General features: G+C 52.1%; 1 protein-coding gene across 1 annotated transcript in view; it reads left to right on the top strand.

The window, feature by feature from the left end:
* Positions 1 to 24,182, top strand: part of Tll2 (tolloid like 2) — a 147,458-nt gene that overhangs the window by 109,621 nt on the left and 13,655 nt on the right. The window contains exons 9-16 of the mRNA XM_004625684.2: positions 380 to 495; positions 6,010 to 6,112; positions 13,760 to 13,876; positions 14,970 to 15,115; positions 15,743 to 15,938; positions 21,144 to 21,269; positions 22,034 to 22,194; positions 23,423 to 23,603. Coding sequence (XP_004625741.1) covers positions 380 to 495; positions 6,010 to 6,112; positions 13,760 to 13,876; positions 14,970 to 15,115; positions 15,743 to 15,938; positions 21,144 to 21,269; positions 22,034 to 22,194; positions 23,423 to 23,603 — 1,146 coding nt within the window. The remainder of the gene's footprint in view (positions 1 to 379; positions 496 to 6,009; positions 6,113 to 13,759; positions 13,877 to 14,969; positions 15,116 to 15,742; positions 15,939 to 21,143; positions 21,270 to 22,033; positions 22,195 to 23,422; positions 23,604 to 24,182) is intronic.

Genomic DNA, 24,182 nt, shown 5'->3' with positions numbered 1-24,182 from the left:
TGTCTGGCGCACACACTAGGTGCTCAGCACTGAGTGGACCCGTGCTGTGAGCTACTGCTGGCTCTGCTCAGCCTCTGAGGTCTGCCTGGCTTATTTTATAGAAAAGAAAATCAGTACCCAGCCCACGGCTGCACAGCCTGCTGAAGAGCTGAGCTTTGAGCCCAGTGCTGGGCCTTGAAGTCTTGAGAGGCTCCGAAGGGCCCCGGGTGTGTTGCTCTGTGGCACTGCATGCCACTTTTTCTGTGTTGCTGCCTCATGCCAGCCCCACTGAGGTCCTTGGCTGGTGAAGGGGTGTGTTTGCTTGGCAGCCCCAGGCGGAAGCTGCCCAGGCGCGGAATGGCATGCAGGCCAGAGTCACAGTCATTGTTTTCTTGTGCAGTGTGTGGGGAGACCCTGCAGGACACAACAGGCAACTTTTCTGCACCTGGCTTCCCCGGCGGCTACCCCTCGTACTCCCACTGCGTCTGGAGGATCTCCGTCACTCCAGGGGAGAAGGTAGGTGGAGGCGGTGACTACGTGATGGACGACTGCGTGCCGTGCACACAGACCGCATCGCCATGCTGTGCCCCGAAAATGTGTGCAATTAGAACAGTAATTAGTACAGCTTCAAAGACAGGCAAGAAGCCTCCTGGAAATGACGGCCCTCCGGGTGAGGCAAGAGGACCGAGTCTCACTGCCACCACAGGTAACAGCAGCTCTTTTGTTATGCACACACTGCACATTCCAGGCACAGGCTGCTTGCTTTACCTTCCTTATTTCTGGACTCTTCAGCCAGCTTCCCTGGTGCAAAGAGAGCGCTGGCACTTGCACACTGTCCTTGTAAGTTATAGACTAAGGTAAAGGAGGCGCGCTCCTTCTTCCTTGATAAGTGTTATAAGGCCTTGGAGGGCAAGGTCCGGTTTGGAAGTTATTGGCCCCTCATGTGCTGGCCTGGAAGGTGGCACTGTGCAGAGAGCTCACCCCAGAGTTAGCTGGCCTCCCTTCTCCCCTCTGTCTCACCATTTGGGGCTTCTGGAGAGTTCCTGTTGGCCCCCAGCCCACACTGCTCAGCAAACAGCTGTGTCGTAGCTAACCCTGCAGTGAGTGCACAGGCAGGTGTGCATCTTCCTTGGGAAGAAGATCCAGGGACGAGGCCCTTCCATGCCCTCCAGGTAGGCTTAGCACTGTTTGCATAGGGAGCCTAATCCCAGGTCCCAGGTCCCTGGCCTCCAGGCCAGACGAGCTCTGCATGGGTGTGCTCCTGTGGCTCTGGAGAGCCCCTGACCCTCTCGAGCTGAGCCCATGGGTGGTGTGTTCTCAACCCTATGACAGGATGCATGTCCTTATTCTCCTGTCCTGGACATTAGGGCATTGCCCAAGCTGACTACAAGGTATAGAGCTGGCAGCGGAGAACCCGGCTCTGTACTCCCAAGTTTATCTTTTCACTCTATCACTGCAAATCGAAGTGCTCTTCATGTTGTCTAAGATTAGCTGCAATTGTCTTTTGTGTTGAGGTAAGGGGACACTCCTGTGTTCCCAGTTATCTACAGTGTCACAGTGTCACAGGATGTCTCATAGTCATGCCTGCTGGTGTATTTGTCCCACTTCTAACCCTAAACTCACCAGCGGCAGGCTGTACACCTCAGTCCCAGAACTCCACACAATGTATGGCGCAGAGTGGGTATATGTTGAAGGGATATGTAGATGCACGTGGGGCTGAGTGACAAGCCAGTAGCCATGGTGGCAGTGGGTGTGTTGGAATTTCTCATGTGCCTGTGAAGAACCACAAGCATTGTTACATCCTCGCTCCAGAAAAGGAAGTGTGAAAAATAGTGATAGTAGAGAGCTGTGCCTTGGAACCATTATGAACGTTCTGTGTGGACGGGGTTCTAGCCAGCGTCACAGGGATCGCTCAGTGCAATCCTCATAGCAACGTCACAGGCTAGGTGCTCTTCCCTTGCTTATTTTATACAGAAGAAAATGAGCTGCGTAAGGCTACTGAGTGTACGGCAGAGCTGGGATTTGAGCATAGGCAACTGGCCTCTGAGAGTTGAGCATCATCTTCTGTTTTTACGAGGTGGAACACACGATCAGGTGACGCTTGAACATGCACTTGCAGGACAGTGCACGCAGAAACGCACACGCGCCAGGTCTTGAGCTGTATGCACTTGGTGCTGTGTGGAGGTCGTCTTGGGTTTGAGACTGCAGACCTGCTGCTGGGTCAAGGTGACATCTGTATTTCTGCTGGAGACACTAACAGGAGAGAGGCAGCGAGGAGAGGGAGGAAGAGGAAGGGGCCTGATAATCCCCACATTGCTCAGTTGCCCTGCGCAGCAGAGGCTGTGTGGTACGCCTGAATGAGTAGGCTCCAGCAGGCCTCAGTTGTCAGTGCTCAGTGCGGGCGTCATTGGCTCTCCTGCTCCAGGCCGTCCTGTTTCTGCTTCGTCCGGCCTTCCAAAGAGCTCCTAGTAATTAACAGACTTGATTGATTCGAATGTCACCTCTCGCTCATCACCTCTTCCTCTATGGTTTTTAGGGTTCATTAGCACACTTAAAATAATTAGCCCGAGTAATTATCCCATTCATTTAGATCATGAATGTGTTACCAAGGAAGCTGTACTAACATTTGCTTTCTGTAATTTTGAAAAGCAAACTGAAGCGTTATTGGGCGAGCAGCTTACACGTGCTCCTGAGCTTGATCACCCGAAGGGAAGCACTGCGGGGATTCGAGCGAAATCTAAGTTACATCCCTGTCTTTAAGAGACTTCATGTCTGGTTTGGGTTCCCCTGGCAGGCTGATTTAATGAAAGGAGGGACATTTTCGTGGGACCGGCATTTCCCCTACAGCTTCCAAGGTGATTCTAATGTGCAAGTAGGGTTTTAAACACCCCATGCAGTTTGAGAGTGACATTGTACACACGCATGCACAAAGGTGTGTACACAGTCATAGAGTGAGCTGGCCTGGCATCTGATGGTGCCCACTCTTCACTGCCTAGGAGATGACAGGGCTTTGTGGGAGATGCTACTTGTCCTGGGACCCGACTGCTGCACAGGATTGCACTGAAGGAAGAGGTGGGCACTTCTAATGGGAGACGAGATGGGCAGTCTGTGAGGAGCAGCTGGGGTCAGTTGTGGTACCCTAAGTTTAGCACACTAACTGAGTGTACTGATTTTTAATTGCCATTTATGTATTTATGTATTTATTTCTTCTCAAAGTTTTATTGATAAACATATAGCAATGAGACAGTTTCAAATCAAATCGAAAGTACAGTTTCAACAAATAATACACTGCATATATTCTTCTTAGTGGTTAATTGCTGTACAAGATGCAGACTTGTGATCCTATTTACAAACACCATTAGAACAAATCATTCTATTCATTAAGAGAATGCAACTGTATGTCTATCCCTACCACTTTGAATACACAGATACAAAATGGACATTCATAGTTATACCCCATTTTTTTAAGTTCCGTTATTGAATATTATAGGTGTGTAAACTCAGCAAAATATTCTAAAAGAGTCCAGTAGCCCATAATAGCATTGGGTCTTCTGTTTAACTGGCACTGTCAGAAATTATTGACCTGAGTCCCCCACAGCTCAACATAACAGCATGGCTTTACTTCCTATATTTCGTCTTCATACTTTTCTACTGGATGGTTAAGACTTTAATTGCCATTTATAGAATACCCAGTATAAACTGGGTTTGGCACTCTTATAAACTCTATATAGTTTCTTGTGCAATCTCCTCAATAGTGGATGTGTTATTTTAAAGTGGGAATTAGAGGTCCAAGAAGTTTAGCGCTTCTCCAAGATTTCAAGACTGGTAGTTGGTGGAGGTGAGAAGTGTGATCTGCCTGACCGTACAGACACCTGTTCAGAATCACTACACAAGAAAGTGAGGAGTTCCAGAGATACTGAGACCAGACTCTGCTCACTGGGCAGTAAAGGGTGGGCTCGGAAAGGGGGCACTGCTTTGCTGGGCCTGGGGAGGTAGGTGTATTGGGAAGCTCTTGGAGCAAGGGACAGTCGGGCCCTGAAGGTTGTGGAAAATCAGCAGAGAGATTAATTTATGAGACGGGGTCATGGGGACCCGCAGAGGCTTCCCAAGTGTGGGAAAGACCTGGTAAACACGAGAGAGAAGATGAAGAAGACTCATCCTGAAGCCCTAGTATACAGGATTTTAGGGGTACAGCAGGGAGGAGTTGGGGATTGTCTCAGCAGCAATCAGGAAGAGACACTGAGGAGAGGAAGACTGGGTTGGAGGAAAAGGACAGAGACATCTCAAGGGGAAAAAGAAGTCAACACAGATCCTATGCAGGTATGGGAGGGCCAACAACAGAGGAAAAGAGGTGTGAGGGAGGTGGGGCAGGACGTGCTAGGGTTGGAGGTGTGCTCATGGCTAGTGGGGAATAGGGAGGACAGGGGCCAGCCAGTGAGAGAGGACATGGGTGAGAGGATAGGCCAGTATGCTGACAACCAGAAAGCGTAGGCTGAGTCCAAGGGGACCCCAGAAACTTGGGGACAAATAACCGTCTTTAGGTCTGGGCAGTAGGACTGTAGCTGCTCCCGCTTCAAGGTTTACTTAAAGGTAGTGGCCCTGGGCTGGTTGAATATTAAAGTGGGCAGGAAAGGGATAGAGTGAAGATGTTGTGGACTGGTGAGCTGCTGAGAGCAGGGGGACAGGGTCAGGGGTGCAGAGGCTGGGGTGGAGCTGCGGAGCAGGAAGAGCTGAGCAGTGGTGGAGCCAAAGATGCTGCCGAGAGACAGTCTAGCACTGTGACCAGACATGTGGCTGCTTCTCAGCGCAGCAGGCTGCTCGGCACCTCTTGGGTGGCGCTCCACGGGGGTGGGAGGATGGTTGTGGTGGGGGTGGGAGGACGGCGGGGTGAGGGTATGGGCAAAGGGCGAGGGAAAACCTGGGCTGTGCTGCAGTCTGTCTGCTGAGAGAAGGCCAGGCTGGAGGGAGTTGGAGGCCAAGGGCCCACTCATGGGACAGTGCCTATGTGTCGAGGGTCAGGCTGCAGGACCGCATTGTCCCCTCAACTAAATAATCACGTATTTGGCCATTGGGACGTGCAGCGAGGGCCCTCAGGGGTGTCCCAGAGAGCTGGAACGTTCATGCCCAGCCTCAGCTGAACCCTTGCCGCCCTTGCCTGTACCGTTACCTCTCTGCCCTTTCAGCTGCCCATGCTGGGCGCACGCGCTACGCCGGGCTTATGCTCCAGGTCCTCAGACAGCGCCTGGCCTCAGCTCCTAGCAGCTTGTCTTGGCTTCTCTGCCATGGAGCTCCTGGTCCTGTAGATTGAATCACACCTCCTCCAAGAAGCCTTCAGGAATTTTCCAGACAGAATTTAGTTCTCCCGTCTCAGGACTGTCTGGCCCTCTCCTTTCAGCATGTGTGCCATGGTGCTGTCACTAATGTGGCGTGTCTCCCTTTTCTTGCTCTGAGCTCTCTCAAGGAAAGGACATTGTCTTATTGGTCTTCCTCCATGTCTCAGCATAGACTCACACACAGGAGGTGGCCAGCAAGCAGTGGTCAAATGAATGAATGAATGGATGGACTGTAGGAAGACTTTTAGACGCAGCATACTTCAGAAGTTAGGTCACGGCCAAGGGGACACTGATCACGGAGGGTGCTGGATGCACTTGGGATAACCCTGGATCCTTTGGGATGAGGGATGAAGTTGTAAGAGCATTCTGTACCTCCTCAGCCCCAGTCTTGACGCATCCTGGCCTGGCCTTTAATGCGTCTTATTCTCTGTAAACCACCTAGTGACTTCAAAAGCTCAAATGACTCCCCAGACAGAGCCAAAGGACCCCTCTGATTCTCTTTGCTCCCCATCCTGCCTAAGGTTTGTTATTGAATGTCACGAGGCTTCCTGCGCCTGTAGTTTTGAGAAGACACTCCTACTGCGGTCTGAGAGCTGTGTATACTAAAGCGTGATGTGAGAATACTGGTATGTAGGTGCGTCTTTCAGAACTCCTCAGGCTTTGTTGCCCAGACCCACTTTATGGCAATTCTTTACAGATCGTCCTAAACTTCACATCCATGGACTTGTTTAAGAGCCGTCTGTGCTGGTACGATTATGTGGAGGTCCGGGATGGATACTGGCGGAAAGCCCCCCTGCTGGGTGAGTAGACTTGGGACAGCTTTAACAGAGGAGTAGTGGGGTGCTCTCTGGGATGCGGTTACTGTCTGGAAGGGTCTGTCGTGGCAGCAGTCACAGGAAGCCCTCAACGGCCTGTGTCACTGTAAAACTCCAAACACTCCATTTGGCCACACATGTTAAAAGCTTTTAAAACTGTGACTACCCTTTGACCCAGCAGTTCCATTCCTTGGAAGTTATCCTAGGAACTAATCGAGGAAGTGTGCAGAGCCCTCGCCACAGGGGCAAGCACTGAAGCATGGAAGATTGAGAGCAATTCAAACGTTCGTTGGACAGTAGGGGCTAGGTGAATAAATTATGATACTTTGTTTTCAGTGCAAAACTTTCTAGACTTTAAAAATAAAGTTGGAGATGACTCTATATAGGGTAGGGAAGGTTGTTGATAGAATGCTGTTACGTGCAAAAAAGCACATTACAGAATAGAATGTGGAGTAGCATTAATTTAAAAATATATGACTACATATATGCACAATGGCATCTCCTTTTATGAATTTAATTTGTTCCACGGCTCTGGAAAAGGTGGCTACATTTGTGTTCCATGCGGGAAAGATGACCACGGTCATGTTCAATATCCAGTGTAGAGTTTGCAAACAAAATTTTGCCAAATGCTTCTCCATGCGAACCCAGTTATTCACAAGCAAACATTTGTGAAACAAGGTATATGTGTATGTGTGGATGTTTGTGTATAAGTAGATATGCACATATGTACCAACAGTGCAAAATTAGATGCTATAGAAGGTCTAAGTGAACTGGATGGGGTTGGTTTAATAAAACAATGAGTAGTGGGAGTGTGGTGGAATGAATGAGTGTGGTGGATATCCAGTAATATCCCCTCCAAGACCGTTCAACACAAAAGTACTTAACACATTGGGCAGGTTGAATTCACCTGGAAGAAATCACAGCATATTCTATCACATAAGTATCAAATTATAAAATTATACATATAAATAAATCACACATAGTAATGATTTCAGGATATTTTTTAAAAAATCTCGTTCTGTTCTTGGTTTAGCTGTATTTTCCAAAATTTTATGATTGCATGTATTATTTTTGGGAAGTGGACAGGGCATGAGCTCGAACGTGATGAAGCACCTGGGGCCCTTGAGGGGGAGCAGCAGGCAGGTCATGCGAGGAGAAAAGCTAGCCCCCTCATGGCTGACTGCAAAGAGAGCTCTCTCAAGAGTGGCTAGGGAAGATCAACCCTAAACAGGACCAGTGGCTGGGGGGGTTAAAACTGTGACTTACGCAGGCTGGAGAAGGCAGCCACCATAGGCTACACACATAGATAAGGGGCCAGATAGAGGTCTCAGCTGAGAAGCGGTTGTCCTCATTGTCCGAGCAGTCTGCAGGTGCCTCTGGGCCAGACAAGTCTAAGAGCTTGGGGAGCACACGGTCCCCGGCATATCACCCGAGCAGAAAAGCCACCCTTGTTATACTGAGGTCGACAGGCCTGAGAATGAGGCTGTTGGGACAGTTGGCTGAAGACGCTGCTTGGGAAAGCAAGGAGAGGACTTGGCTGGGAAATTTCACTGCCATACCAAGTCTGATGTCATGTTGGTCCTGGGGTGCCACGGGGGAGACAGGTCAGAAGAGACTGAGACAGAGGGCCTGGCTGCCCGTTAGGACCCCTGGCAGATGCGAAGCTATCAGATGCAATAAAAAATACAGTGAATGCTGAAAAATGTATTTAAGTAAAAGCCACATTGCCATTAATCCTCAAGGTACTCCTCCTTGCTCTGAGCACATTTATCCCACTGTTGTTAGCCCTGCCTGCATCTGTTCTCGCAGTCCTCTTTTCTGTCTTTACTCGTGGCTGCTGAGATGCCCTGGCATTTACCTTTCATGGGCATTTGACTTGGAGGAAGAGCCAGAAGTCCCCCGGCCCCAGCAGCAGTGGATAGGGTGGCCAGGGGCTCTCGCAGGAGTGTTAGGGGCTGCCCCCCACTGGGTGGCACTCAGCAGCAGTTCTCAGAGTTTTGATCACACCTCAAAAGATACAGAGAGGACTTCCAGAACTGCTTCCAGACGTGCCAAGAAAGATGGGAGAACTGTGTCGGAAGAAAAGGAGAATGTTTCGAGGGGGATTAACGGGAAGGTGTCTTTTATTGAAAAACTTAAAAAGCTAAGTGTCCACCGTATGTTTTGATTGTGCTTCCTATTGCATGGCTAAGGCAAGCAATGGGCAGGAAGAGTGCACAGGCAGCTGCGTGCAGAGGGCCGTGAGCTTGAATTTCTCACAGTGAAGCAGATAGGGGTTCCTATCCCTCGGAGCTTCAGGGAGTTGGGTACCCGCTTGCCCCGGTTAGGAGGACTTTGGCAATTAGCAGTCCAGACAGGCCACCAAGGCAGTGACCTTCAGGCCAAGCGTGCCCAGGAGTGTGAACCCTGCAGGACCAGAGGATTATGCCACCCACGGGAAGGGGAAGTGCTGTCTTGTCCCCGGTTTCCGGTTCTTCCTGATTTAAGTGGATGAGGTGTTAGGAGCCAGCAGAGGGCAAGGCCTTCTAGGTAGCGCTGACTCGATGTCCAACATGACGGACGGATGCGGGGGAGAGTTTCCCAACCCTGGCTGGGCACCAACGTCTTGGAAAGCACCTGACCAGAATCCCCACAGGCTGGGTCAGAGCATGGTCGTGTTGACCTATAAATGCATGGTTGCGTGTGCCGATGTCCACACCAGACAGACGGAAAGGGGGCTGCAAGCGCGCTCATCAAATTGTTGAAGCGGTTGCCTCTGAGAAAGGAAGCATGGAGCTGGGGGCAGCTTCCTGTTTTGTTCAGCATAAGACTCAACTGTTTGGATCTTTTACAAGAATGCATGTCACAAGAGCGGTGCAAAAGAACTTCAGGAGAACAGGAAGCCCTCACCCTGCGACTCCCTGGATGATGCTTACAAAGGAGAAAGCCCGGTTCCCCCGTTAGACTAACTTTCTAACTGGATGAGACCAGATTAGAATTCAGATGTATGTCCTGGCTGCAGCACAGGGACTGCTGGATTGAGCAGGGTGTCCCTGAGGTGTGTCAGATAAGATACATCATGTGTTGTTTATCTGAAATTCAAATTTAATTGGATTTCCTGGGCAGCCTGGCAGCCCTATACGACCTCCCCCACCCTCACCCCCGTGGAGTAGAGGGAGCTCTCTGTTACTGAAGTTCCCCAGAGAGGGCCAAGGTACAGTCCAAGAGTGAGCATGTGCCGATTTCTAGGCACTCTTTGCTTGGACTCGCAGTGGGCATTTCCCTATGGAAGATCCTGACATTTCTGGCTATACTTTAATTAGTGGGATAGGATTTTGACTGCTTACTGTTGTAGGTGATGATTGGCGTGTATTTTGTTGGTTTGTTTCGGAGGAGGTTAGGGTTCGTATTTTTCCACTTTACAGCGTGCATGCCTCTGTGGTTTGGGGTGTGTGTGTGTGTGTGTGTGTGTGTGGCAGCCAGAGCGTGGCTCTGTGCCTATGGCCCTCATTCCTCCTCTGTAGGCGCTCTCCTTTGCCAACTATTTGGCCTGCTCTGATGTTTCCAAATGCAGTTGTTAGTGAACTTTTGTGTTCTGAACAAGTGAATTGTGTCAGCTGAGCTGGTCCCTGGGAGGGGTCAGTGCCACAAAATCTGCTGGGAGGAGGCAGGTCAATGCCCCTTTGGCAGGAGGGACAGCGGATTAAGGCGGATTGTAAAAGTATGCATCTTGCTCTGAAAAACTATGCAACACATTTTTTTCCCAGGGCAGTGTGTGAAAATCCAGGCATAATACGTGCATAACTTTTTATGAATGAACCCTTTATGACTCCCCACGGAGGCCACTTATAGTGTCCTCATCTGTGTTTCCTCTTCTTGATATCCTTATTAAGCTCCTCCTCTACATCCAGGAACCAGATTTCAGTTTAGGAATTTGACACCTTTTCCCCAGGCCAGTTTCTCTCCAGCCTGTTTAGCTTCCTTGCAAGGAGGCTGTTTGGGACCCAAGTTTTTCATAGGGATGTCAAGGGAAAGTGAAGTAGATTGAGAATATTTCATGGCTGGTTAAAGATCTCATCGAGGTTTTTTTTTTTATTTCCAGGGCCACTTAGGAGATGGTACCTAACGGGCTGTGGGCTACATAGATAACTCACCTAGTAGCCTGAAGCAACGCCCTGGAAGTTGGACTCCCTTCCCTTATTTGTTAGAGGAATTACTCTGAACAATGTAGTTTTGTATGCAGAACTGTCTTTGGGCATTCTGGACCACCACAATGTACACAAAAGTCCTTTTACCCCTTTCCCTGAAATGAGGAGGGAAGCTCAGAAGGGCCGGCCCAGCAAACGGTGTCGTGGGGCCCTTGCACCGAGGCAGCTTCCCCAGTGAGCAGAAACGGGGCCAACAGCAGATGCGGTGTCTCTCCAGACTTTCTCTGTCTGTGTATAAAAACCTGGAAATGGGAAATAGGCATGATGCTTGGGGTTGGGGGGTCAGAGACAGACAGAGACAGAGAGATTAGTGTCTATTTAGTCAAAATTGTACAGTGATCAGAATTTCACCCAAATTCCTTTGGATGGTGGTGATGATGAAGAAAGTGACATTGATGATAAAAGTCCAGATCTCAGACTCTGCTGAGGTTCAAATTCTGCTTCTACTTCCAGCTTTGAGTCAAATTCTCTGATCTCCAATTTTCTCATCTGTGAACTGGGATAAGTATTACCTAATTCAGGTGGTAATGGTGGTAAGGGGGTGAGATAATCTCCGTAGTGCGCTAGCCCGGTGGTTGGCATAGACATGCTCAGTGACTACAGGGCTTTCCTTGGAGGAGCTATGGTGGAGGTGAGTTCTGAGATGTCAAGGAGGAGAAACGAGCTCTGGCTGGGAACTGCCAAGTGTCTCAGGAAGCGCTCAGGTCTGTAATTTATTCTGTCACATCCAACTCTGCAGGACCGTCAGGGATGCCTGAGCTGCCATCTCTTGCTCCTCCAGTGCACCGAGAAGAGGCAGATTGTCTTGCAGTCCAGGGCGGAAGTGGCTGTTCGCTTCCAGTTAGGGCTGTCCCAGGGCAACAGCAAAGGTTCCCTCCACTTTGGAAACATTCCTCAGTGGCTGTGACAGCTGGGCTTTGAAAAGGAGACACATAAGGCCGGCCAGATAGCTCAGCGGACTAAAGCGCCTGCTTAGGCAGAGCGCACCACGTGCCATGCCAGCCCTGCCCCCGGGGCGCGCTGAGACGGGACTGAGACGCGCAAGCCTGTGTGCTTGGGAGGCTGAGAACAGCAGGATCGCTCCGAGTCCGAGCTGTGCAGCGAGACCCTGCAGACCTTGTACTAAATACATTAAGAAAGAAAGAAAGAAAGAAAGAAAGAAAGAAAGAAAGAAAGAAAGAAAGAAGAAAGAAAAGGAGAAACTTAGTCTTGAAACTCAGGCGAGGCTGAGCGGAATCCTGCGGGCACCCTGGCATGGCCTGAGTGCCGTTCTGTGCACTGTCTCCCCGACAGTAAGCAAACTTCGCGTGCTTATATGTTCTGTTCCAAAAACTAACAGACCCTAATTGGCCACACCAGAGGAACCATTACTGAAAATTTATAGGCGCTGATGGCTTCTCCTTGCCGGAGTCTCAGCAGCAGTTTCCTCTCGTCTCTCTGAACACTAAGCTCAGCGAATCCAAACAGCCAGAATCAGAAGGAAGCGGAGGAGATTAGCAGCTCTCTCCCTGAGAACGGAGGCCTTCCCTGGCCTTAGGAAATGCCCCTCCCAGCCTTTCGTCTCTGGCCTCAGTGCTCCCCAGCAGCGAGGCCAGAATTAAAATAGCTTTAAGCGGCTTGTCCTGTGCCTAACACAGTATTGACAATAAAATCATCCATAAGTATATCTATTAAACAGACTTAAAAAATTGAGAGCCCAGGCTGGCGGCTTACACTTGGAATCCCAGCACTCTGGGAGCCCGACACAGGTGGGTCGCAAGCTCAAGCCCAGTCTGGGCAACTTAGTGAGATCTCGTCTCCCAGAGGAAAAAGGGCCAGGGCTGTGCAAGAGGCGGCCTGCACGCACAAAAAGAATGTACAATTGCGTACCGTGCAGGTCACTATGTAAAGTCAGTGGTTTTTAGCATGTCCATAGGGATGTACAGTCAATTTTAGAATATTCTCATCATCCTCCAAGAAAAACTCAATAGCCAGTAGTGCTCTCACCCCATCTCCCTCCTACACAAAGCAAATGAAATTTTTTGAGTGACGCATATGACAGATTCCTGGCAGAGGCACGGAATTCTGCTCCCAGCAGCCTCTGGGGCTCAGTGTTCTGTTTCTGGCATGGTTTTGTTGTTGTTTGTTTGTTTGTTTGTTTGAGGCAGGGTGCCCCCAGAGCCCAGGCTGTCCTTGAACTGAAGGTTGATCCTCCTGCCTCAGCCTCCCAAGTTCAGGGTTACAACAGAGCACCACCATGCCCGGAGCTGGGAAAGGAGATTAAACCACTCCAGGCTGCGCCTCCCCCATGATGCGCCTGTTCCACCCAAGCGACACATCCCATAATCCAGCCATGTCCTGTAGCCACCCCCCCATACATGAACCTAGATATAAACCATAACACCGTGGTAGTGGGGCAGGGGTGGTAACAACGTTGATGCCCTGACCAGGACTGCAGGGAAGCCCTCCTTCCCGACCACTCAGTCCTCTGGCCGCATAGGTGCTGCTTTTGTTCCTGTGCCTCAAGCCCAGGCCAGCTCAGGATGGCTGAGGGAACACGCTCCCTCCCAGCCTGGGGAGCGCTTTCTGGCTCCCGAGTCCTCTGAGCTGTGGGAAGCCGTGTCGGCGCCCCATCAGGAGCCCAGAATCACACTGATGCTGGCTGGCATAGTCACCTGTGATTTGCCTAAGGAACTCCGGGCCTGTCTCAGGGCCAGAGTTCTTTACAAACCACACAGGTACTTCTGTCCAGACCCTGTGAGGGGCAGGGGAATCCAGAGTCTGCTTCGGCCCTTAGGTTCCTGCCAGGGACTTGGGACACAATTTCCACTTCTCCCAGATCCCTACGCTGACCTGGGATTGCTATGTTCTTTTCTGCCCAGGGCCTCAGCTTAGGGCGATGGGATGGTCCTTGTAGGAGCTTGCTTGTACGCTCTCCAGCCGCTCCCCTCCTCCTCTGTCCTGGAATCGAAGCCTACAGGACAGGAATGATTCTCTTATTCGTCATGCCGTCTTTGCTGCTGTGACTGCCCTTGTGCTATTCGAAGGCCACGGTGACTTGGTTTCTCCCATGTGTGTGCTCTCCCATCCTGAGGCAAGGAAAGCAGGATGTCCAGCGTCCCCAAGGCAGGGCACGGATGCCACAGGACACCCCGAAGGATGAGCCTTTCTTTTGTTCTCAACCCTGATTCCACTGTACCTCAGAGCTGTCCTGGGCCTCAGGACGGTGCCTCGGCGGCGGCACTCTGCGTACTGAGTGACCGGGATCTGGAGCTCGCAGGCATGAGGTCCAGAGGCTGTGCGACTCCTCCAGGCCTGTGTTTCTGTCTAGCATGTGGGACAGGAACAGCCACCACTGAGGGCTGCCAGGCGCGACAGCACACTTCGGAAGAGCCTTGATTTTGTCTCAGTCGTGCTGCCCACCTTCGTGCTGTCCCAAGCACCCTGACCGTCTTTTCTTTTCCAGGGAGGTTTTGTGGTGATAAAGTCCCCGAGCCCCTGGTCTCCTCAGACAGCCGGCTCTGGGTGGAGTTCCGCAGCAGCAGCAACATCCTGGGCAAAGGGTTCTTCGCCGTGTATGAAGGTTTGTTTGGGACAGAAGAAGCCGCGTGGGTGGCTGCTGCCTGACCCCTGTCCTTCCAGGCACTCGCTGGCCCTCTTCCGCTCCAGTTGTGCTTGGCAGTATGCCAGGGCCCCTGGCGTAGGAGCTTTGCTGCAAGGGGCCAGCTTAGGGCGGGACAGGGGACGGGCCCTTGCAGGAGCTCCCTTGTGCCCTCTCCTACCTTTCCCCTCCGCCTCTGTCCTGGAATCTAAGCCTACAGGGGCAGGGAACATTGCAAGCCACTTTCACCACATGTAGGATTCAGAGGCCAGCTGTGCTCACCTCAGCAACTGTCCCCTACCTGTCAGCAGCCTACTGAATCCTTCCTGTCCAGCTGGAAGGTTGGCTTCCCCCACGTGGGGGTGGTGTCGGGGATCCAAAACCCTGTGGGAATGGCAGCAGCCTCTGGAGACATGCGAGCTTAAGCAAAGGAGCTGGCCCTCTGGCCTCGGTCTCGCTCCTGAAAAGAAGACTGGGCCGCATGGGAAAGATACAGCTGCATTTCCTAGAAGGGCTGAGAGGCGACCCTGAGGGCCTAGCGGACTCTGGGCAGCCGCCCCGGGCAGTGCTGCTTCACTCTGTTGTCCTTGCTGAGTGCGCTCCTCTTGCCCTGCCTTCCACCCTGCCCCCTCAAAGCTGAGACCTTTCTGAAAAACAATTACAGCCCTCTTGGCCCTCAAATTATTGTAATTTTGGAGAAGACAAGTTTTGTTTTTGCAAAACACTTAACCCACGCCTCTTTGCACGTGCATGGTGTCTCAGTGTGTGCACACGCGTGTGTCCTAAGCAGCAGCACTCTGCCCTGGATGCTGGGGGTGGGGGCCCTGCGGGTGGCCCAGGCCCTTACAGCTGCAGCGGTTTACCAGGAGATGCTGATGAACAGGGAAGGTGCCACGCAGTTATTTTCTTTATGTGAAAAGATTGAGAGTGGAAAGCAGATACATTTTATGCTTTTGAGGCAGTCTGTAGCGCTGCAGATGAAAATGTTGGCAAGCGGAGCCACCTAGTGGTGACAAGTGGCGTGCCTCTTCCTCTGACCAGGAATCCCCCTTCCTTTCCTGTGCTCTTTCTAAAGCTACATGTGGAGGAGACATTAACAAAGATGCTGGCCAGATCCAATCTCCCAACTACCCAGATGACTACAGGCCTTCCAAGGAATGTGTGTGGAGGATCACGGTGTCGGATGGGTTTCATGTGGGACTCGCCTTCCAAGCATTTGAGGTGAGCCCAGCTCGGACACCTTCCTAGCCTGTTATTCTCCACTCTGTAAAGATGGGTTTCCAATTTTAGGGTTGAAAACAGGAACCTAAGAGACCACGTGAAATGCTAAGCCCGGTGGGATGTGCCTGGAGGTCACATAGGGAGCTTTTTGCAGCTTTTGAAAAATAGTTCACCTCCCTTTGGAAAGCTGCTGGGAAGGGAGAGGCAGCAGGGAAAGCGAAAAGTGAGCCTGAGCTGGGTGTGGTGGTGCCCACCTTCTTCCCTGCACTTGGGAAGCTGAGGTAGGAGGATCATGGTGAATTTGGGGCCAGACTGGGCTGCGCGGTGAGTTCAAGGTCAGCTTACACTGCACAGGCCATTTCAGCCTGTCTTCCCCATTTAAAAAAAAAAAAAAAGCTATCTTGGGAATTCAAGGAAGGCTTGTAGGATTGTTCTCCCCTATTTTTCTTAGTCTCGCCTCAATTTGGTTCACCCTTGACTTCTGCAACTAGGGCACAACTTGAAGAAACCCCGGACACACTCGGCTTGCCTAAATTTTGAGCGTGATATTTAGTGTCTGTCTTTAAATAAAAAAATCTTGAAGATGAGCTCTCCAGTGTAATAGGTGGCCTCCGTGTCTCCCTTTAGATTGAGAGGCACGACAGCTGCTCGTATGACTACCTGGAGATTCGTGACGGCCCCACAGAGGAGAATGCTCTGATCGGCCGCTTCTGCGGCTACGAGAAGCCGGAGGATGTGAAGTCCAGCTCGAACATGCTGTGGGTGAAGTTTGTGTCTGATGGCTCCATCAGCAAAGCAGGCTTTGCGGCCAGTTTTTTCAAAGGTTTGAATTAGCTGTTTGTTGCCATTTTTAGTCTCCAGCTTAAGAATCACAAAACGCATATGGAGCCTTAGCACTAGACAGGACTCCTGCAGGGAGGAGGCGCTGCTGGCTCATTTCAGGGCTGTGAGCAGGGCCCCGTGGAGTTCTCAAGGGGTGTCAGCTTGGGTTTCTGCACAACCGGAGGCTTTTCTGTACTTGGAAATTGGATTTAGGAGCTTTACAGGGTCAACCTGTGCCACAAAGGCCGGCATCCATAGCGACACATACTTATCCAGACTATCTCTAGCTGAGGACTTACTGCGTGTAGAGCCTCTGGAGGAACTTGATTTCCTGGCCACTCAAGCCCCAAGCAGCCCTCCAACTTCAGTTTGGACCACGTTTGATCAGCACCGGGATAGGGTGCTTGGGATCTCTCAGACAGCTAAGCAGCAGGACAAGAATCTGAGCCCAGTCTCACTTGGAACCCAGGCTCTCCACAGCATTTTCTTACATTCCTTGGTGTGAGCAGGGGAGGCAACAGCCCCCAGCCTCTGTGCCTACCTCAGGGAAGTAGGGCTGAGGAGTGTGAGGGGCGTTCTACAGGAGCAGCCCTCCTTCTTGCTGGGAGGGCCTGCTGCCCCGCAGGGTCCGGATGGAAGTAGACCCAGTGCTCCTGACCCCAGGATGGGCTTCCAAGCCTCCTTTGGATGGCAGTCTTTTTTCCCTGCTCTGGGCCCCTGCAAGTCCTGCAGATCACACCCCGAGAGGGGAGCCAGGATACCGTCCATGAATTGGGATGAAGCGCTCGGTGGCTCAGCAGCAGGCCCTGGAGGACAGGGCCTGTGCTCTGCCCCTAAGCCTCCTTAGTTCGTATCACCTCTTGTCCAGCTTCCCAGCCACCCACATCCGACTCGGGCTGGCTGCTTTATTCCCTTCCCATCTCTTCTAGGACTGGCAGTGTCAGCCTAGAAATCATGCTCCCGAGAGCCAGGCATGGTGGTGGACACCTCTAATCCCAGCACTAGGGATGCTAAGGCAGGAGGATCGCCCAAGTTGGAGGCAAACCTGGGCTACATGGCGAGTTCAAGGACAGTGTGAACTACGTAGTGAGATCCTGTCTTTAAAAAAGCAGAAATCCTGTTCTCTGAGCTCACTACCTATTTCCTCTCTGCCTCCTTTTTAGACCCTTCTGCTAGATCCTGCATGAAGGGGCCAGATGTCAGGAGAACCTACTTCAGGCCAGGCTGCCCAGGCAGGAAACCACGTGTTCTGATTGAAACCCTAGTTTCCCCCTCTGTAGACCCTAAGAGGGAGCACTGGCTTTGTTCTCTGCTGGTTGTTGTGAAGCCCCAATGAAATGACAGCTGCAGGGGCACTTTGTAAGTTGACAAGTGCCAAACAAGAGGTGGGATTGTTATTTTTTTCCACTTGAAGGCATCCTGGGAAGAAGCAGCAAGAATCATAATTGGCTTCCTTAGCCCAGCCTTGTTCCCGCGGGGCCAGCAGTAACAGTTCTGTGTGCACAAAGCCAGTGCTCAGGCTCCTGTGTCGGGATGTCCCCAGTGGAAGACCACGGAAGCATCCACTAGGCCTGCAGCACCGTGGGAGTGAGCCAAAGAGACTCTCGCCTTGGTGCCAGTTGGCAGCAGGCTTTGCCCAGGGCCCAGCTGGCTCATGCCACAGGCTGGGGTGCCAGTTGGCCTCAGCACCCCTCTCCTGGTGCCAGATGGCAGCGCCTCCCACAGGCCATTGGCTGGGCGACAGGCAGGCACCTTGTACTCAGTTGCTTTGGGAGGACGGCAGGGGCATTCCAGCACCGGCCGAGCTGTCTGGTCCCACACTCCCTCCATGAAGAATGGAGGCTTCCACCTCGGTCCCACACCCTGCTGCCCCAGTGGGACGGACCACTACAGACTGTGTTGGTGTGGAAACTGGCTTTAGTTCTTCAGAGGCCTGGGATGCGCTGTCACCGTTGGGATCCTGCCCGAGGGCATCTCATTATTCAGCCCAGGAATGACCCCTTCTTTTCCTAGTACCACCCAGAGGATGAAGAGGCCAGAGCTCCTGCCACGCTAAGCTGAACTCTGACTCCAGCCTCTCCTCCAGCCTCCCAGATCACTTCTGGACGGCGTGGCCATGGCCACCGCAGTGCAGAACAAGCCCCAGCCACAGGGCAGGGGGCCTCACCCTGCCACGGAAGTGCTGTGGACAGCAGGGCTCCCACCGAAAGTGGCACCCCCGCATGCTTGCATGTCATCTGTGCACACTGGAGCACAGTTGCTAGAGGCCACACCCCTGCCGCTCTTGCAAAGCCTACCCTTTGTCCACTTTGTTGAGCTGACACCTCGTCCTCCTAGGCTCTGGACGGATCATACACCCTGTGCTTGCGACTGAGCTCCACTCCTCTCATCTCTCCTATCAGCCCAAAACCACACCTGGAAATGGTGGCCCTCTCTTGCTCCTGTGTGTCCTGCCGCAGCTACTGCATCCCTGGCATCAGCGGCTCCCCCGCCTCACCTGTCCTCATCCTTTCTTATGAGTTCTGTCCTTAGTCCCCCCCCCCCCAGCAGATTCTTGAACCCGCTGTATGTCCCCTGTCCCTCTGGCTTCCTTTACTGACCCGTCCTTAGAGCTTCTTTCCCGACTCCCTCCGCTCCTCAGGCCTGCACTGCCTCTTGCCCAAGTTCTGTTCCGTGTCCTTCGCTTCCCACTCCCCATCACTGTCCCTACACACTGAGATCTCAGACTTCACACCGTGGTTTCTGTAGTGACGCTTGCTGAGCCTGCCTGTGTGCTGGGGACTGCACACGCATCATTTTCTGTCACCACTAGAAGAATCGTTCTCATTTTAAAGCAGGAAGGAGGCTGAGGGGAGTTAAGTCACCAGCAGCTCCCACAGTTTGATGAGTGAAGACCCTCTGGTAGATCCAAGCCAGACCTGATTCGCTGTAAAGCTTGGATTTATTATTTATTCTCCTCTTTCCAAACCTAACATGTCTATGACATGTGTTGTAGGGTGACAACTAATTACAAGACTGTTTATTATTTCATCACACTTAATATTGCGTTCAGTCTCCCAACTCCCGGCCTAGAACATCTCTGTGCACCTGGCTTACCCTCATGGCCACTTTATTCAAGCCTGTGGTGAGCTCCAGAAAAGCCCACACTCAGCACTGCCTCAGTTTACTATCCACTGTGTGAAGCGGGGGCAGCCACCAGCTATCCTTTGCCCAGGGAAGAGCAGCCAGGTGGGCAGGGAATTGGTGCAAAAGAAAGATGGGAGAAGGGCAGTGTCAGGGCAGCGATGGCAGAGGGGTTGGGTCCTCACAGCACCTGTAGGCTGGAAGTCAGACAACCCAAGAAACACCTTCAGACGGCAGCAAGGGCCTTAGCCCTGGGAGATTTCAGCAGGCTCTGAAGAGTCATCTGTCAGGACTGTTATTGAAAGGGTTTCTGGTCGCAGTGGCAAGACGACTGGGTATCTTTTCAGGTCTTTACGTATTCTGAGCCGTCCTAATTTATTGTATGAGTAACGCGTTCTGTCCAGTTGGCCCCAGATGTGCACTGCCTTGCTTCTGGTGTGCTCTCCGTCCTGCGCCAGCCCCCTTCTCTGGATTGGACTTTTTTTTTTTTTTTAAAGAAAGCTCTTCACTAACTCTTCTGGTATCAGACCACACCCTACACACCCTCTTTCAGGGATGGATCTGCCCCAGCTTGACATGGAGAATAATATTTTTCCTTTTATTTCTAATGCTCATCTTGAAGAGGTCTAATGCTGGGTCTTTTCTTGTCAGTTGTATGTGGGCTGATGTGTTCAAGGGGTTCTCCAGGGGCTCCTGTGTGCTTGCTCCAGACATGAGCTGTTATGTAATGCCCCAAATGCATCCCTGGATACCTCAGGGTGCCAAGCCCTGCAGATGCCCTGGTCTCCCACACTGGCCAGCCTCCTGGCCTCTCCTTGTCCAGTGGGGAACCTGAGAGCCCAGTGCATTCTGTGTGCTTGCTGGGCCCTTCTTAAGAATATCTGTAAAAATATTAGAAGACTGGCTCCGCTTCTGATGCTTAGTGAATATACACGTGCCTTCCCACTCTCACCCTTCCTGGGATGGCTCTGAGGATGCAGGAGTCTCTTCCAGGTCCTCGTCTCGGTCCAAGAAGTCAATATTTGTCATCCCAAAGTTACATTATTGGAATCCCACCAAGTTAATTCCAATCTACCACTTTCAATGCACCCCATGGTGCAAGTAAAGACATTAAAACATATTTTTAATTATTGGGGAGCCAAGGGGCTCTAAGTACAGCCAAAAAGATGGCTTTCTTGAACAAAGAGGCTGACCCAGGGTGGCACCCGGTTTTATTCAGTGAAGGAGTGGCTTGAGGAGGAATGACCAAGAATTATGGGAAGTAGGTGAGTACTGTGAGCTGAGCTAGGTGGGTGGCCTACAGTTACCTCTGCCACATGCACAGAGGCTATGCAGAGAGAGTAATCGGCTTTATGCTATTGAGATAATATCTAATGTTTTGGGGGGTCTGGTGCTTCAGCTTTGATGTAGTCTTTCAAGCCCTGGGAAGTCATGGCCTCTCTCTCTCTCGGCTCGATCCCAGCTGGCGCCATGGAGCGTTGGCTCTTCTGTCCTGTCTCAATCCGGCTCACATTAAAGAGCAGCAGGTGTAGGTTACCAGGGAAACACGCACGCCACCTTCAGAGACTATCACCAGCACCTCAGCTAGACCAATACACATTGCTTAAGGCCAATTGAAGGATAAACAGAAGCCCTAGCCAGCCTGCACATATCAATACGAGGAAACAGGGTCAGGCTCAGTCAAAATGGAGACAGTCGCTCTTCTTCCAAGGAGAGCAGCTCAGGTGGTCCTCCACGTGAGGAGGCCTACGTTTATGAGGGAGAGATTCTCCAGTGTCAGGCACTGAACTGATGGTACACAAGTTCAGCCAGAACCTTGGGAGGTGTTTGTGCAGTCACCCACTCACACTGCTGACCCGATGCCTCCTAGAATTTCATTTTACAGGCCTGGTTCCCTTGAACAGAGCTCTGTTCTGGCTGTCCCGGTATTAGTGCATTGTCAGAATCTCCCTGCTGCCAGTTTTTCAACTGTGGACACGCAACTCTGCGGGCTCTCCAGTTCTTAGAGACCATGAGCCAGGTGCCCTAGGGTGTGGATGGGCTGTGTGACCACTTAACCAAGGTGGCTGTCCCTCCCCAATAGAGGTGGACGAGTGCGCCTGGCCAGACCACGGCGGATGTGAGCAGCGCTGTGTGAATACGCTCGGCAGCTACAAGTGTGCGTGTGACCCTGGCTATGAGCTGGCTGCTGATAAGAAGGCATGCGAAGGTGGGTGCTGGACCTGCTGGCTGGAGTGGCAGGTGGGAGAGGGCAGAGGGGGCAGGCTGGAGAGCTGGGAGCCACTATGGACAGATGGGCTAGCGGACCACCTCGTCCCTGGAGAGACAGGCGCACTGGTAGGTCATAAATGTGAACGGATGCCCAAAATTGCACAGACTTCACCCTAGAAACTGGAATCAGAGGGGCTGGGGAGATGGCTCAGTGGAATAGGCGCTTCCCTGGCAAGTGCAAGGGTCTGAGTTCAATCCCCGGTTCTGCCAAAAAAAAAAAAAAAAAAAAAAAAAAAAAAAAGAAAGAAAGAAAGAAACTGGAATCAGGGCATAGTTCCTTTTCCTCCACGACCATGTAAAGCTCACAGTGATTTTTAAGGAAGGAAATAGAAGTACAGAACATCTGTGAGTCCTCTGCGGGACTCTGCTGGCCAGTCCTTTCCCCTGTCCCTTTTCTCTTGCTGGCTCCTGGGTGCCTCAGCCACCTGCACGAATCTGCTTGCTCACGCAGGCCAGGTCCTGTGACAGGTCAAATGCATCACTGTCATGTTTAAAAGCAGTGAAGATTTATCTCCAACTTTGTTGTCCCCAAACCTCAGTTGAAACAATTAGGCTAGAAAACAGGGCACTGAGTGAATCAGTTTGGATTGTCTAAGTTTGTTTTCATTATCAAAGAACAGCAGGGCTAATTGCTGCTCGGGGGAAGTTGCAGTCACTTGGAACTAAAACCAAATGAAGCTTGTATTTGCCTCTCCCATGCAGTGGCCTGCGGCGGCTTCATCACCAAGCTGAACGGAACCATCACCAGCCCCGGGTGGCCGAAGGAGTACCCCATGAACAAGAACTGTGTCTGGCAGGTGGTGGCCCCCGCGCAGTTCCGCATCTCCCTGCAGTTTGAAGTGTTTGACCTGGAAGGCAATGATGTACGTGTGTGCTCCGGGTGGTGGGGACTGTGTCAGTAGTGACTGGGTGGCGGGGCGGGTCATGGGAGGGAGAGGGCTGGTGTCAGCACTGCCACTCCAGGATCCCTGAACCTTAGCCAGGCAGAATCTAGGAGGATGTCGCATCCAGCAGCTGGAGCACCTCAGCCCCTCCTGTCACTGGTAATCCAAGGAGAGCTGAGACCAGCATGAAGGGGCCAGGTGTCGGGTGGAGGCAGGACAGGTCTGAACCCTGGGGGTGAATCTGGGACTTTTTGCCCAGCTGAGGGGCATGGCAGAGTGAGGGACCCTCTAGAGAGAAGGATACTAGAGATAGCCTGCTCCTGTCTTGGGAGGGGTCATAGGGACCAAGCCAGGTGAGGCCAGGAACCCCACAGCCAGACCGCTAGGCACCAGGGCCCTGGATCTCACCTGGGCTCGAGGGACCTCTCCAGGACAGACAGGAGTCTCTCCAGTCCCCTCTTTTTGGCCCCAGCTGCAAAGAGATGCTCATCTTAAAAACAGCCTGGCCTGGGTCTCAGCTGACCGTTCAGGCCTTCGGGGCACTTGGAAGAGATGCTATGGCCAGTGACCCTGATCCAGTGAGGAGCTCACCCCGAATGGAATACTGCAGGAAGAGAAGTCTCTAAAGGAAATTGATCGCACAATGTAGCCGTCAGGTTCTTTTTGAGAGGAATTATTGCTACAGCAGGCAACATGATGCTAGTCCTGGCTTCACCGTGACGGCTGCGGGTATACGTCTCCTTCCGAGCTTTAGTTTCTCTGCATGAAGACCTAATGGAGTTGAAGTGGTTTGCAAAAGTTTCCTGCTTCCCTTCCTTCTTCCCTTGCTACTCTCTCTGCTTTCTCTCCTCCTCCCCCCTCTCCCTCTTCCTCTCCTCCCCCTCCCCCTCCCCCTCCCCGTCCCCCTCCTCCTCCTCCTCTTCCTCCTAGCAGTGGGCCCCTTTCTTTAGGCAGAATATGATTGGGAAGTCTAATGCAGAGAGTGGGGAGAGGCTATGCTTCCGAGTGAGGCAGATGCAGGCTTTGGAGCTCTGACTTCTTATGCCCGGCAGTGTGCTTTTTGGGCTCCCCCCAGCTTACCTCAGAACCAGCAGTGAGGGCCAGGGGACCCCCTCTGGGCTTCTCTGTGTACCCCCAGCCACGTGCAGGTGCAGCCATCAGCAAGGGCGCTGGGGTGAGGATGTGCTGTCTGCCTATTCCCTCGCAGGTCTGTAAGTACGACTTTGTGGAGGTACGCAGCGGCCTGTCCCCTGAAGCCAGGCTGCATGGCAAATTCTGTGGCTCCGAGATGCCTGACGTCATCACCTCCCAGAGCAACAACATGCGCGTGGAGTTCAAATCCGACAACACCGTCTCCAAGCGTGGCTTCCGGGCCCACTTCTTCTCAGGTAGGCGCATAGGCAGGCCATGAAGCTGGGGATGCGATAGCTTCGCGGGCTCCCCAGTTTAGGGGCCCCTGGCCACCCCTCCCTGTCCGCTCCTGCTTCCTAACATGTCTGCCTTGGCAGTGACATGCACAAACTCGGGATCTTTTATTCTTGGTACCGAGAATCATACTTATGGCCTCACACTCGCCAGATGGGAGCTCATGCCGCTGGGCTATACCCTGGCCCCCAGGACTTTTATATTGGTGGGTACATTAGGTTTTTAGAGCTGACATGTGCGTTACCTCATTCTGGGCAGCTTAAAATGGCAGAGTCTTACTCTTCTAGCTCTGGGGGCAGGAGCATGACATCAGGGATGGACACCGAGGCGTCCTCTGAGTGTGGTAGGGAAGAGAAACCTCCCTCTCCTCCTGGTATGGCGGCTTTTGGGAAGTCCCGGCTGGCACTTCTTGGCTTGTGGTTGCCTCTTTCCAAACTGCCTTTGTCTTCACATGGCTTTCTTCTCTATCTTCTTCTTCTTCTTCTTCTTCTTCTTCTTCTTCTTCTTCTTCTTCTTCTTCTTCTTCTTCTTCTTCTTCTTCT

This window comes from Octodon degus, unplaced genomic scaffold (genome assembly GCF_000260255.1).
Source record: "Octodon degus isolate 3935 unplaced genomic scaffold, OctDeg1.0 scaffold00010, whole genome shotgun sequence".
Taxonomy (NCBI): Eukaryota; Metazoa; Chordata; class Mammalia; order Rodentia; family Octodontidae; genus Octodon; species Octodon degus.
Note: the sequence above shows the minus strand (reverse complement) of the source record. Positions and strands in the feature narration are given on the sequence as shown.